Source organism: Candoia aspera, chromosome 2 (genome assembly GCF_035149785.1).
Source record: "Candoia aspera isolate rCanAsp1 chromosome 2, rCanAsp1.hap2, whole genome shotgun sequence".
In the NCBI taxonomy this organism is placed as follows: Eukaryota; Metazoa; Chordata; class Lepidosauria; order Squamata; family Boidae; genus Candoia; species Candoia aspera.
Genome location: NC_086154.1, coordinates 10,304,617 through 10,317,576, shown reverse-complemented (window position 1 = coordinate 10,317,576; position 12,960 = coordinate 10,304,617). Strand labels below are relative to the sequence as shown.

Below are 12,960 nucleotides of genomic sequence, written 5' to 3'. Positions count from 1 at the left end.
TATATAAGCTGCAGTTCTGCTTTTGAGCAGGGCTTTGCTGGGAGCCCAGCATACACTGTATTGTTTGCATACCTAAAAAAAATTATGCCACACCTTCAAAGCAATTTGGCTGCTCTAGCTGAGCCAGGCTTTTGTTTATTTTTATTTATTAATCAAATGTGTATGGCCGCCCATCTCACAAAAAAGCGACTCTGGGCAGCGTACAACAATCCATTAATATATAAAACAATTTAATCTGAAAATATAAATAAAAATCTAAAATCTAAAAATCTAAAAGTATAAGAATCGGTATTAAAAGATAAAAAATGTAAAAAACGAAATATACTACAACACCTATTTGAGATAGCTACCCAACCCTTTAAAAAACACTTTGAAAAGTGTTTTTCAAACTTGGCAACCTTAAGATGGCTGGCTGGGGAATTCTGGGAGTTGAAGTCCACCCATCTTAAAGTTGCCAAGTTTGAAAAACACTGATTTAAATGCGTATTAACGGCTTCCAAAAGCTTTTAGCCCGGGCAGTGAGCTCAGAAGCTGAATTCCCAAAGAGGCGGCCGTGGGAGGGGCACACACGCTGCGCCTTTGCACCGACCCCCGCCTTCCGCGAGGCTGCTGATTCGCACGAAAGGATGCTCCGGGCTCCCGGGAGCCGCTGCGCATCTTCCCGCTGGCGCTGCAGTGGTTAAACGGGCCAGCGAGCTCCGGCGCTTAGAGAGACAGGAAGCGTGAAGCAAGTGGGGACCCCGGGAGCGCAGCACTTTCCTGTCCCAGCGAGCTGGGGGACGGGCACCGGCCGCGGGAGGCGGAGGAGACGGCGGAGAAGCGGATTCCCGTGCGTGCCCCGAGTCCCGTAAGGCGCCCAGAGCGCAAAAGGCAGCGCGGGACGGAGCCAGGGGCGTTGCGAAGCGGCGGGGCGCGCGGAAAGACGCGCACGGCAGGCGGTTGCAAGCGGCGGGCGGGCTTTCTTGGGCACTGAGCCCCCTCGGTGCTCCTCGGGCTGGGAGCCCGGAGGAGGAAGGCTCTGCCCGGGGGAGAGATCTTTGCAACGGGAAGCTACCCCGTCCCGTTGCAAAGATCGCGGCTCCCCAAACTTGGTGGGGCATTAAGTGGGCTGCGGGGGAATGCGCGAGGCAGAAGGAACGGCGATTAAGAAGCCAGTGCTTGAAAGCCCTTTCGTGAGCAACTAAGATTAGCCAGATTGGGAAAAGCCATGCTCTCTGTATTGGTGGGAGATTTAAGCCCCCTTTGTTTACTAGATGTGTATCCCAGTTTATTAGATGTATAGGAGCTTAAAGCCATAGAGGAGCTTAAAGCAATAGACATTCTATTTTTCCCCACAACAGCCCTGTGATGTAGGTTGGACGGAGAGAGAGGGACTGGCCCAGAGTCCCCCAGAGAGCTTCTGTGGGGGTGGGGGCGGGGAACCAGAACTTGCGGGTCCCTGCCCCAACCCTCCCAAGCACCACGCATTACACGACTCTGGTTATGGAGGGAGGGGGATATTGTGTCTGTGTGTCTGTGCTGTGGCCCAGAGTCCCCCAGAGAGCTTCTGTTGCTGCGGGGGGGGGGGGACGCTGGGTCTCCCTATCCCAAGTCCAGCACCACACCCTACACCACTCTGGTTATGGAGAGAAGAGGAGGGAGGGGGATGTTGTGTATGTGCGTGCCTGTTGTGTTTTACTTTGAACTGACTGAGGTTTGGATTTCTTTTCCAGCAGGCAGGGGTAGAAATGGAGAGGCAGGGACCAGCACGACTCGTCCAAAGAGGACAGAAGAGTTCTCACCCTGTTCAGCTTGGGGCCACCCAAGAGTTCCTGGGTGGGCTGGACGCCCGTTTGATTAAGCAGGAGCCGGAGGAGAGTCCCCAGCAGCCTTGGGACGCTCAGTGGCAGGACTTCCTGAGGGCGATGCAGCCCTCTCGTTCCAGACAGAAATGCGCCCAGCCACCCAGTCCTGCCCGGTCCGGGGATGGTTCCTGGTCCTTCTTCAAGGGAACCACTGATCTGAGTCAGAGGCCTGGGAGGAAGAGCGTAACCTGGCCCCTGCCGGACCCCAGCGAAGGTTGCCGAGGCCTCGTTTCCTCGGTGAGGGTGAAAGAAGAAATTCTGGAGGCAGAGGAAGCCTTTGGCTCAGAAACGGAGCGCCAGCGTTTCAGGCAGTTCTGCTACCAGGAGGCCGAAGGGCCCAAAGAGAACTTTTGCCAACTGCAGGAGCTCTGCCGCCAGTGGCTGAAGCCTGAGAGGCGCACCAAGAAGCAGATCCTGGAGCTGCTGGTCCTGGAGCAGTTCCTGGCCATCCTGCCCCCAGAGATGCAGAACTGGGTCAAGGAAGGCAAGCCGGAGAGCTGTGCCCAGACGGTTGCCCTGGCGGAGGATTACTTGCTGCGGGTGCAGGAGGCTGATGAACTGCAAGAGAAGGTAGGCGCCCTTGGGTCTCTCCCCTGAAGGCGGTCAGGGATCAGCCTGACAGCAGTGTAAACTCTGGAATCAGCTATGAACTTTGCTAGATCTGTTTATTAGCCCTTGCTTTCTCTGTCCAAAAGGAAGTTGCATTGAGTTACCTGGGGCGTGTTCCAAATCTTAGGTGAGTTGATTGACTGATTGATCTTGCTCCAGGATCTCACCATAGAATGCTGACATACCCAGCGTGTTGGCCTTCTTCCCTGAAACCTTGTAAAAACTCATAGGAGGGCAAGAGCTTCCTGATATTTTAATTCAATTGTTTGAAAACTTTTTTTTAGTAGCCCTTTGTGGGGGTACTGGGGTGTTTGGCTCGCCGTGAGCCCCGTGTTGCTAAACTTTGCCTTAGCTCGCTTTGTGGAAAATGGCCATTGAAAAAAGGGATTCTGGTCATATGTGAACACAGCCAAGGTTGGAATTGAGTGCAGCGTTCCAGTTTGTGATGTTCCCTGTTTAATGGTTTGCACCAAAAAGACGTAAGCGAAGGGATTGCTGGGCAGTTCAAGGAATTTTCATTACTCAGTGATTAAGCAAAGATAAGTTGATCTTGATTCAATTACTTTATGGATAAGACCTCCCGACTCAATTACTTTATGGATAAGACCTCCCGACTCAATTACTTTATGGATAAGACCTCCCGACTCAATTACTTTATGGATAAGACCTCCCGACTCAATTACTTTATTGATAAGACCATGCATAGCAGAGAACAATCCTGTTAGAGATTGTGGGATGGGATGGGAAGAGCAAGCAAACATAAACAAGAGAGGTAGAAGGGGAGTTTGTTGGTCGCTTATGTCATTAACAGCAACTCGGCCCAAGTGGGGAGGAATCTGGGAGGAAGCACTTCAAATCACTGAAGGAGACTCCCCTATAAATGAGGATGAGAAATCCCTATTATGATTTCCAAGGTTCTGTATTTACCCAGGCCAAGTGTTGAGAATCCCTGACTGAAATCTATATAATTCTTCTTTCCTTGCTCTTGCCCAGCTGTGTGGGCTCGATAAATCCTTTCCCCCAGCATGTTTTTTGACTTAGTCCTTTATAGCTTGGATTTCCTGGTGGTGTCCTATCCAAGCATGAAGCAGATTTGACACTGCTTAGTGTTCTGAGGTCAGAAAGGTCAAAGCTGCTTCATTGTCCCAAACAGACCAAACTATCTTGAACAAAGCAATTATATAAATCTCAGTGCATGCAGAGGGGCTAGACCTCAGGTATGCATGTGTAAGAATGCAGACTGAAACATTTCATTGCTGTTTCAGGAATATTAACTCCAGCAGTATCTCTGCCGTTTTGTTCTTAAGTTTTTTACGGACAGGTCTCCCTTGACCCGTAGGAAGATAAGTTGGGTTAATTCAATGTGTTTAGGGAACCTGCTAGACCCTGTGGTTTGTAAATTATGGATTATGGCTTAGCCAGATGTGAAGTCCGCCAGCCAAGACTGAAACAAACTAGCTTGGATGAGCGTGTGAAAATTATGCTTGCGTTGCAACTCTGCTCCTGCTGCAGGTTTCCTGTCCTGGGGAAGAGGGAGCTGTGGTTAATTCTCCCAAATCAGAGCAGGTGCCATCGGAAGCAGTGAACAGCCACCTCTCTGCAGGGGCCGAGGAAGAAAGCAACGAAGAGGCCAGTTTTATAGGTAAGGGACAAGGTCGAAAGTAATTATGGAAGAGGCTCAGGACTCTGTCTTTCAGCAGAATAACTCACTGGAGACTGAACAGAAAAGACTGGATTTGTTGAGGGGAAGCCACCAAAAGAAAGATCAACTTGTCCAGATCCGGTTGGGGTCTACGGCCAAAAAAAATATTTGGAAGAAAATTTCCCCGATGCGTCTGGACTGAATGCTACCCCAGCGTGCATTACACACAAACACACCCAGAGGCAACACAAAGGGGGGGAGAGACACAGCACAATACATTACTTAGTTGGACGGAAGGAACGATAGATGGCCCGTGCTGGCAAAGGGGCTAGAAAGGATTCCAGAAGCCGGACTGATGCGCAAGCACCTTCTCTTACGTTCCTGATATTTGGGGGCTACTCTAAAAGGAAAAACCCCAGGTTGGTGTTTCCAGGACAGGATGCCTGTCCTGCAAGTAGCAGGGTTCAGGCAAATCCCTGGTCTCTTCGGTGGCCAGTTTGTGAGCTGGAAGGTCAGTTCAAGGTCAGAAAATAGAGTATTGCTTTTGAGTTCTGAAAAATGTTTTCAGATCCAATGGTAAACTTTCGTTAGCTTGGTGCAACCAATGAACTGACATAGCCGAGTAAAGGAATTTGGTTATTTATTTATTTTATCCTGCCTTTGTTATTTTTATAAACGACTCAAGGCGGCAAGCATACTGAATACTCCTTCTTCCTCCTATTTTCCCCACAACAGCAACCTTGTGAGGTGGGCTGGGCCAAGAGAGAGTGACTGGCCCAAGGTCACCCAGCCGGCTTTCACGCCTAAGGCGGGACTAGAACTCTCATACCACACCTGATTGGCTCTTGGACTGAGAGAGAGGGACTGGCCCAAGGTCGCCCAGCCGGCTGTCATTCCTAAGGCGGGACTAGAACTCTCAGACTCCTGGTTTTTAGCCCAGCACCTTAGCCACTAGGCCAAACTGGCTCTTAATGGTTAACGCTTAATGGTTGCTAGCTTAATGGAGATTTTTCTTATGTCATTATGCCTACAAGTAGTCCTTGATTTACGACTGTTAATTTAACAATGGTCCAAAGTTATGACAGCCTCAGAATGGGTGCTTTATGGCCTGTAAAGCACTTCTGAGCATCACAAAATGTTGCACTGTCCCCCTCGGTCACATGTTCACATTTTGGGTGCTTGGCAACTGGTTCACATTTACAATGAGTCGCAGTAGCCCGCAGTCATATGATCACATTTTGTGACTTTTTTTGCCGTTTTCCAGCAAAAAACTCCCCTTGGAGAAGTTGGACTTGTTTAATGACCCATAATTCGCTTAACAACTGCCATAAAAATTCGTTGTAAAATTGGGTCCAGTCATGTGGTAACTCGACTTATGACCACGATGACTTAGGATGGAAATTCTGGTCCCAATTGTGAATCGTAAGTCGAGGACTACCTGTAGTTGTGTTTGCTCCAGGCCTGTGTTTCTCAACCTTGGCAACTTTAAGATGTCTGGACTTCGCCTCCCAGAATTCTCCAGCCAGCATGGGGAGTTAAAGTTCCCAAGGTTGAGAAACTCTGCTCTGGGGAATTATTGCAGGTTTTATACTGCTACGTTTAGTAAATCAGAGCTTTTAGCATTTATCCTTTGTATGATGCCTCGCCTTATAGGCTCTATTATCAGTCATCAGGCTAAACTGGTGGTAGGCAACTAGAAACCCAGACGTTACGTGCAGCCCATTTGCATACCCTCGGGCTGCTGGAATTTAAGCAGGAAAACAGCCAATTTTCAGCACAGCTTTTGCGACTGTTTGAAACCACTAATGGTGAATCAAGCTTTATCTGACAGGCAAAACGTTTATTCTTCCAACATTTAATTCCCCAAAATGGGCAGTAGGAATTCAGTCATATGGCTTCCCTGTGGTTTCTCTCCCATTCCACCCTTAACACATCACCCCCTCTTAAAAAAAAAATGGACAAAAGAATAATCCCTATGTCTTCCTGTATTGAGAGCTGAAACCCTCTGGCACTCCAGTCTCTAACCCAGAGATGGTTGCTCCGTGGGTAGCATCTTCAACAGTTGAATGTGTCAGGGATGCAGTGTTTCCATCTAAATTATGAAGTTGTATTTATTCTGTAACTATAAAATAAGCAGCCATGTTATATCAGCCTGACTAGGTAGACCAGACCAGGAAATCAATGCCACAGGAAGGCTAAGACTACTTTTATTGAGATTGGCTGTAGCAACAGAATCTTGCAAGTCTAATGGTGCTGTACCTTCCCCCCCTTCTTATATTCCTGTGAATTAGGGAGGTGTCTGAGCCGCTTCTGAATGTTATCTGGACGTTCTGGATTTAAAATACGTTTTAGCCCCCTATGCTTAGGTAACAGTTGTTGCGTATCTCTGTCAGGGTAATCTTCCTTACTCTCTACAGGTCATGATTCTCCCATTTGTTCCTCCAGGCAATGACCAAGGTTACGAAAACGAGGAGGAGACCTCGTCCTTTGAAAGGCATCCCCAAGTAGGCATCAGCGGGCTGTCCTTGGCAAGACTCAATGGGAAGTTCTATCAGGTCTGTGGACTGGAAGAGATGCCAGGAAGTGAGCCTCACCGAGAAAGCCACCAGGAAAACCAATCAGGGATCCCAGCTATTTTTCACGAGGACAGCTTACGAGAAAACACCTTCCTGGAGGGAAGCCAGAAGGGAAAGAGGAGGAATACGGGTCCCAGTTGGGGGGCAGTCCTGAACCACGGTTTTGAGTTTCCTCCGAACCGGAAAATGCAAAAACTCTACACGTGCACCTACTGTGGGAAGATCTCTAACAACAGCGCGCATATGATCATCCACGAGAGGACCCACACCGGCGAGAAGCCGTACAAGTGCTCAGAATGTGGAAAATGCTTCAGCACAAACTGCAACCTGATGAAACACACCCGGGTGCACACGGGCGAGAAGCCCTACCAGTGTGCCGACTGTGGCAGGAGCTTCAGTGACAAGGCCTCGCTCATTGTGCACGAGAGGACCCACACCGGGGAGAAGCCGTACGAGTGCCCCATGTGCGGGAAGAGCTTCACCTCCAGCTCCAACCTCATCACGCACAAGCGGGTGCACACGGGGGAGAAGCCCTACAAATGTTCTGAATGTGGGCAGAGTTTTGTCCACCGGCCGCAGCTGGTTATCCATATCCGGACGCACACCGGGGAGAAGCCGTACGAGTGCCCCGAGTGCCGGAAGAGCTTCAATCAGAAAGCTGACCTCATCATCCACCGGCGCACCCACACGGGGGAGAAGCCCTACGAGTGCCCCGAGTGCGGGAAGAGCTTCATCTCCAGCTCTTACCTCCGGAAGCACGAGCGGCTGCATGCGGGGAAGAAGGCGCACGTCGGGGAGGAGACCCATAAGTGCAGCTACTGTAGGAAAAGCTTCATCAGCCGATCCAAGCTTCTCATCCATGAGAGGACCCACACGGGGGAGAAGCCCTTTGAATGTGCCGAGTGTGGGAAGAGCTTCAGCACCAGCTCTAACTTGGTCAACCACAAGAGGGTCCACACGGGTGAGAAGCCGTACCAGTGCTCGGATTGCGGGCAGAAGTTCAGCACAAACTCAAACCTCGTCAACCACCGGCGGGTGCACACGGGAGAGAAGCCGTACAAGTGCTCCGACTGCGGGCAGAACTTTGGCCATAAAGCTTCTCTCCGGAGGCACAAGAGAATCCACTCCAGAGATGTCACCAGAGGCGTGCTTGGAACGGGGGCAAAATGTTAGCACGAAACTTACAGCCACGTGGAGAGCTGCCTTGTGCTGTAGTAGGCTCTTGGCCCACTGAGTCAGCGTCACTGGGAAGAAGCATTTCTAGGGCAGGTGTCTTTCACAGCCCTACCTGGAGATGCCAGGGAGGATCTGCTACATGCCATGCAGACGTAGGATCTGCTACATGCTGAGCACGTCTTATGCCACTGATCTGGGATCCATTGGCTGGGTTTCCAGATGCTATTTGGAAGTTCACCAGCAGGATGAGAAGGCAATACCCACAGTGCTCTTGTAATGGTATGTGAGAAAGACCTTGAGAGAGGGGGTCAAAGAGGTGCTGCCGAGGGAACGGTCAGATAAGAGACAGCACAGCCCCCAGCTGCATAACGGGAGGAGAAAGAGGCTCAGAAGGGAGCTCCCTAACATCTTAGGCTGTAAAGGAGATGGTGGGAGACTTTTACTTCCAAGATTGATGTTGGCCACTAACAGAATCTTGCAAGTCTGAAAGTACAATTCTCCCGCTGTCTCCTTTACAGCCTGAGAAGTTAGGGAGCTCCCTTCTGAGCCTCTTTCTCCCCCCGTTATGCAGCTGCGGGCTGTGCCGGCTCTTATCTGACCGTTCCCTCGGCAGCACCTCTTTGCCCCATCTCCCAAGGTCTTCCTCACACACCATTACAGGTATTCAGAAGTATGTAGTCTCTAAGCTGCACTCCTGTACATGCTTGCTTGGGGAGAAATTCAGTAGGGCTCTCAATAAGCCCAAGTTGTACCAAGCCCCACATTTTCTGGCAACAGTCCCAGAAATCAGCAAGGCCTCTATTAAGTCCAGCAAAGGACTTTAATGTCTTTTTCTATCACTCAAGTACTGCTCAAATGGCACACCGAGGAATTTGGGTCTCTCCTGCTCTATTACACTGAATAGTGACTAGTTAGATTTTTTTTTAATGATCAAGTTGGGATCTAGATTCCTTAAGGGGTTGGAAATGAAGGGGGCTTGGTAGCTTCTTAGGAAGTTTAGGAACAATTGAGAAATATTCCTTGATAAGGAAGCGCCATTCAGAATGTGTTAGCAACACTGTATGATGTAGCTGCCTTTGTTAGCCTGTGTCCTTGCCTATGTGTGTCTGCAAATCCAAATGTATTTTGGTGTTTAGGTTTTGAACAAAAAATTGTAGGGTGCCATGAGAAAATTGGGCACCTTCCCTGTAGTATGGCGACGCCCTCAGAAGGGTGCTAGGAGGCGGAGTGATCAGATGGTTTATTACTAAAAGAGTGGATATTTTATACAATGGTCGTGTTTGAATAAATGAACTCTTTGCTTATAGTAGACAATGAAGCAATTTGAAGGGAGGGCAACTTCTCTGGGGGACTGCAAGGCGAAAGAGAAGTCAAAAGTGGGAGATTCAGAGGTAACATGCGATCGCAGTCAGCACAGAGCAGGGTTTCTCTGCCAGGGTTCCGTGGCACCCTCAGGTTCCGCGGGAGGTCACTAGGGGTTCCCTGGGAGATCACGATGTATTTAAAAAAATATTTTAAATCCAGGCAAGTTCACATGAAAGAGGTAAGTTTCATTCTTTATTTTCAGTTTAAGATCACTGTTCGTGCATCTGTGCAGGCCTACCTATGAAATGAATAGAATAATTTTGCAACTTCTGGCCCATATTTGAGCCTGAATGTGCAGGGGTTCCCCGAGGCCTGAAAAAATATTTCAAGGCTTCCTCCAGGGTCAAAAGGTTGAGAAAGGCTGGCTTGGAGGATAGGACAGATAATGGGAAACCGTCAAGAGAACCAGAGCACAAAATTTAGAGATGTATGCTTGTGTCTTCCTTCAGCATCTCACTGTTAGTAGAGAGGTGTTCAGTTTTGTTTTTTTTAAGTGTAAAACAGAAGAATCCTTGATTTAGTTTCACACTCCACCCATTTGGCTCTGAGCCTTCTCCCCTCCACGGACTTCAGTTTATTTCGCCCTGATTTCAGCAGGGAAAAGGTTCATCATTTCTGGCCTAAAAGAGCCTAAACATGGTTTCTTTTTCTAAGCCTGACCTCCTGAAGGTGGAATTCAACGCACAAGTATTCCCTCTTCACAAAGTGGCTGCCGTGGGGTGTCCCAGTCGGTCCCTTTGAACCATGGTTAGACTAAACATAAAAATAATAAAGTCAATGTGTGGAACAAAGCTAGCCAAGGTGAGTTCTCAGCTGAGCCCATGTAATCTGAGCACACAGTGTGAACACGGGAAAGCTTTCTTAAACTTCCCATTCCATTAGAATTCAGTTCTAGATCAAAAGAAGAGAAACCACTAGCCACCAATAATTAGTTTTCCCGTTAAAGATGAAGGGGTTATGGGGAAATAGGGGAGAGAATATTTTGCACATCCATGAATAATTGTGGGATAATGCAGGGTGAGTAAGCTTGAAGTGTATGAGAGAGCTTTTGTTCTTGTTTTAAGCTATCCCTAAAAGCAAAAGGTACCGCTTCGGTGGGCAGGTAACGGCGTTCCGTTTAGTCATGCCGGCCACATGACCATGGAGGAAGTGTCTTCGGACAAACGCCGACTCTTCGGCTTTGACACAGAGATGAGCACCGCCCCCTAGAGTCGGACACGACTGGACTTAACGTCAAGGGAAACCTTTACCTAAAACCAAAATGCAGAAACTCTGAATTGTTGCAGTCAGTTTAGAATTAAAGATGTATGAGTGTGCTCATCATTTTATAAGGAAACGATAAACTAGAATTTAGATAGAATCGTAAGGTTGGAAGGGAGATCACCTATGGGCCTGAATCCTCAGACCATCCCAGACAAATGGCTGTCCAGCCTTTGCTTGGACATCTCCCGTGATGGAGCACCCTGGAGTTGCCGAAAGTTGGTTTAGAAGCTCCACTTTAGAGGGGGGGGAATCAAGCAGGGTGCATTTTCCCACTACTTTTGAATGATACTGTATTCCATAGCTCTTAGCAATTCTGGCTTATTGTAAAATCTTACTTATCCACTGTAAAAAGGCATAAAAAGCTATCTTTGTCATGAGACTAAGGAAAGGGAGTCCAACTTTCACAGCTGGGGGGATGGAGAATTCCAAAATTAAGACAAGGTCTGTGGTTCAAAGCCAGTCCCAAGATAGAATTGGTGGAGTGATGCCACCTATATTTCCCCCCAATATTTTCCTTAATGCCTTTTCCCCTAATCTTCCAGAATTTGTGGCTGTGCTCCCCTGCTTTGAATACTCAAAAGACCATCACCTACAATTTGTGGCACTTCCACACCCGCTATTATTTCCATAGCCCTGTCCTTCCCCAGGCAGATTAAAACTGACGGGTCATCTTCTGCCTATCTCAAAACACTGAACCCCATCAGCCAATCAGCACTCCCTCTCTCCCTCCAACTGGCCAGTAGTAGAGACCAAAGGATCAGCATCTCATCTTCTGAACGTCCACTGCTTCTGGAGTAATGAAACATCTCCCCCTTGATGAGGATGGCCGCCAGGAAAGTGGATAGGGCTGAAGGTCTGGATGGCTTTTTTGCCACTCTGGAACTGTGAGTGCAATGTCACTTGAATGTCACTGCTAGGGGACAACAGGGATACAGGAACGTCCTTCCCGTCCATATTTGCAAGCTCTCTGGGCACTTGGGGCCAGTTTCTGTGGGACACAGAGGACCTGATCCAGCAGAGTTCCTCTGTGGTTCTTCATCTGAAGTTTGTACTTTCAGAAACACGAGAGTCTGCCCACAGGGAAAAAATGCGAAGGGTGGGTGGGTGGAGAACCCACGTGCAGATACTGTAGGAAGCTCAACGTCAATTCAAGCTTCTCACCCATAGGGGTCTGCCTCTGAGCTAGGTATGGCCCCTGGCCCCAACAGCGGCTTTGCAGTCAGAAGCTCGCCAGGTCTGGAAACTCCTGTTCAAAAGAGCTGTAATGGCAAAGCGAGGTAACTGCAAGAAGCATAAGCTTCAGGGATCTTTCCCTTCAAGGAAACGGGGAGAGGAATATCAAGTTTGGCTTCTTCAGTGACCAGCCTCGGCCCAAATCATCTCAGGAATACGATGGAAGAAAACCCACACCTGTGTTATGCTTTTTGGGATGGGCCTGAGAAACAAATTGGTCTTTTTTACCCTTGATAGACTCATTTTAGCAAAACCCAGCTGGAAAATTGGAGATCACATTACTCCGCATTAGGACATCATCTTCTTCCCTATGTAAAGAAAAGTTCCAGCTCAGACTGAGTTCCCCAGCAGCAGCTTTGCTCCACTGAAAACCCTGACCCTATTCCAAGTCAATGATTGCTAATAAATGTCCTGTCTATATCTCCCATATAGACTACTGCAATGCGCTCTACATGGGGCTACCCTTGAAGAGTATCCGGAAGCTTCAGCTGGTCCAGAATGCGGCCGTGCGGGCTATTTTTGGTGCCCCTAGAAGGGCGCACATAACACCTCTGCTATGTCAGCTGTATTGGGTGCCAGTTTGCTTCCAGGTCCAATTCAAGGTGTTGGTTATCACCTTTAAAGCCCTACTTAGCACGGGTCCAGGCTACCTAAGGGACCTTCTCATCCCCGTCACATCAACCTGTCCCACCCGGTCATGCAGAGAAGGCATGCTACAGACCCCGTCTGCAAGAGAATTCCATCTGGCGGGGTCCAGGAGGCGGGCCTTCTCTGCAACAGCCCCTGCCCTTTGGAACATCCTGCCCCCGGAGGTGAGGTTAGTCCCATCGCTCCTGGCCTTCCGGAGGAAGTTGAAGACCTGGCTCTACCATCGGGCCTGGGGCAGGGAGGAGAATAGTCATACTTCGGGCTGGCTAGTGCCTTGAAGTGCCCCTCCTACGCAAGGACTGAATGAGACCACAGCCATCTGGATCTTATTAGATTTGGTAGCTCTGTGAAATTGTTTTATAGTCTATTTTATATTGGAATTTTATTATATATTTTTTGTTTTATATTGTAAACCGCCCAGAGTTCCTCCAGTCGGAGGAGATGGGTGGTGACAAATTTGATAAATAAATAAAATGTCCTGATTTTTAAAAATTATTTCCGGAGATTTCTTCTCTTAATCATCTTGATTATGTGGTATCAAGTTGGTGTCAGCCCTTAGTGACCGCGTAGAGAGACTTTCTCCAGGACAAGCTGTCCCCAACCT

The 12,960-nt window shown here is 48.7% G+C and overlaps 1 protein-coding gene across 1 annotated transcript; it reads left to right on the top strand.

Moving 5' to 3' along the window:
- The first annotated feature begins 1,720 nt into the window (after window positions 1-1,720).
- On the top strand, window positions 1,721-8,387 carry LOC134492074 (zinc finger protein 397-like). The gene is made up of 3 exons (XM_063296203.1): window positions 1,721-2,414; window positions 3,966-4,095; window positions 6,541-8,387. Exons 1-3 carry the CDS (start codon window positions 1,728-1,730, stop codon window positions 7,842-7,844), a joined length of 2,121 nt encoding a protein of 706 aa, XP_063152273.1. The 5' UTR covers window positions 1,721-1,727; the 3' UTR covers window positions 7,845-8,387.
- The last annotated feature ends 4,573 nt before the right edge of the window (window positions 8,388-12,960 follow it).

Coding starts and splice junctions, on each gene's coding strand:
- LOC134492074 (XM_063296203.1), top strand. CDS start 1,728: ATGGAGAGGCAGGGACCAGCACGACTCGTCCAAAGAGGACAGAAGAGT. Junction 2,415..3,965: donor CTGATGAACTGCAAGAGAAG/GTAGGCGCCCTT, acceptor CTCCTGCTGCAG/GTTTCCTGTCCTGGGGAAGA. Junction 4,096..6,540: donor CGAAGAGGCCAGTTTTATAG/GTAAGGGACAAG, acceptor TTGTTCCTCCAG/GCAATGACCAAGGTTACGAA.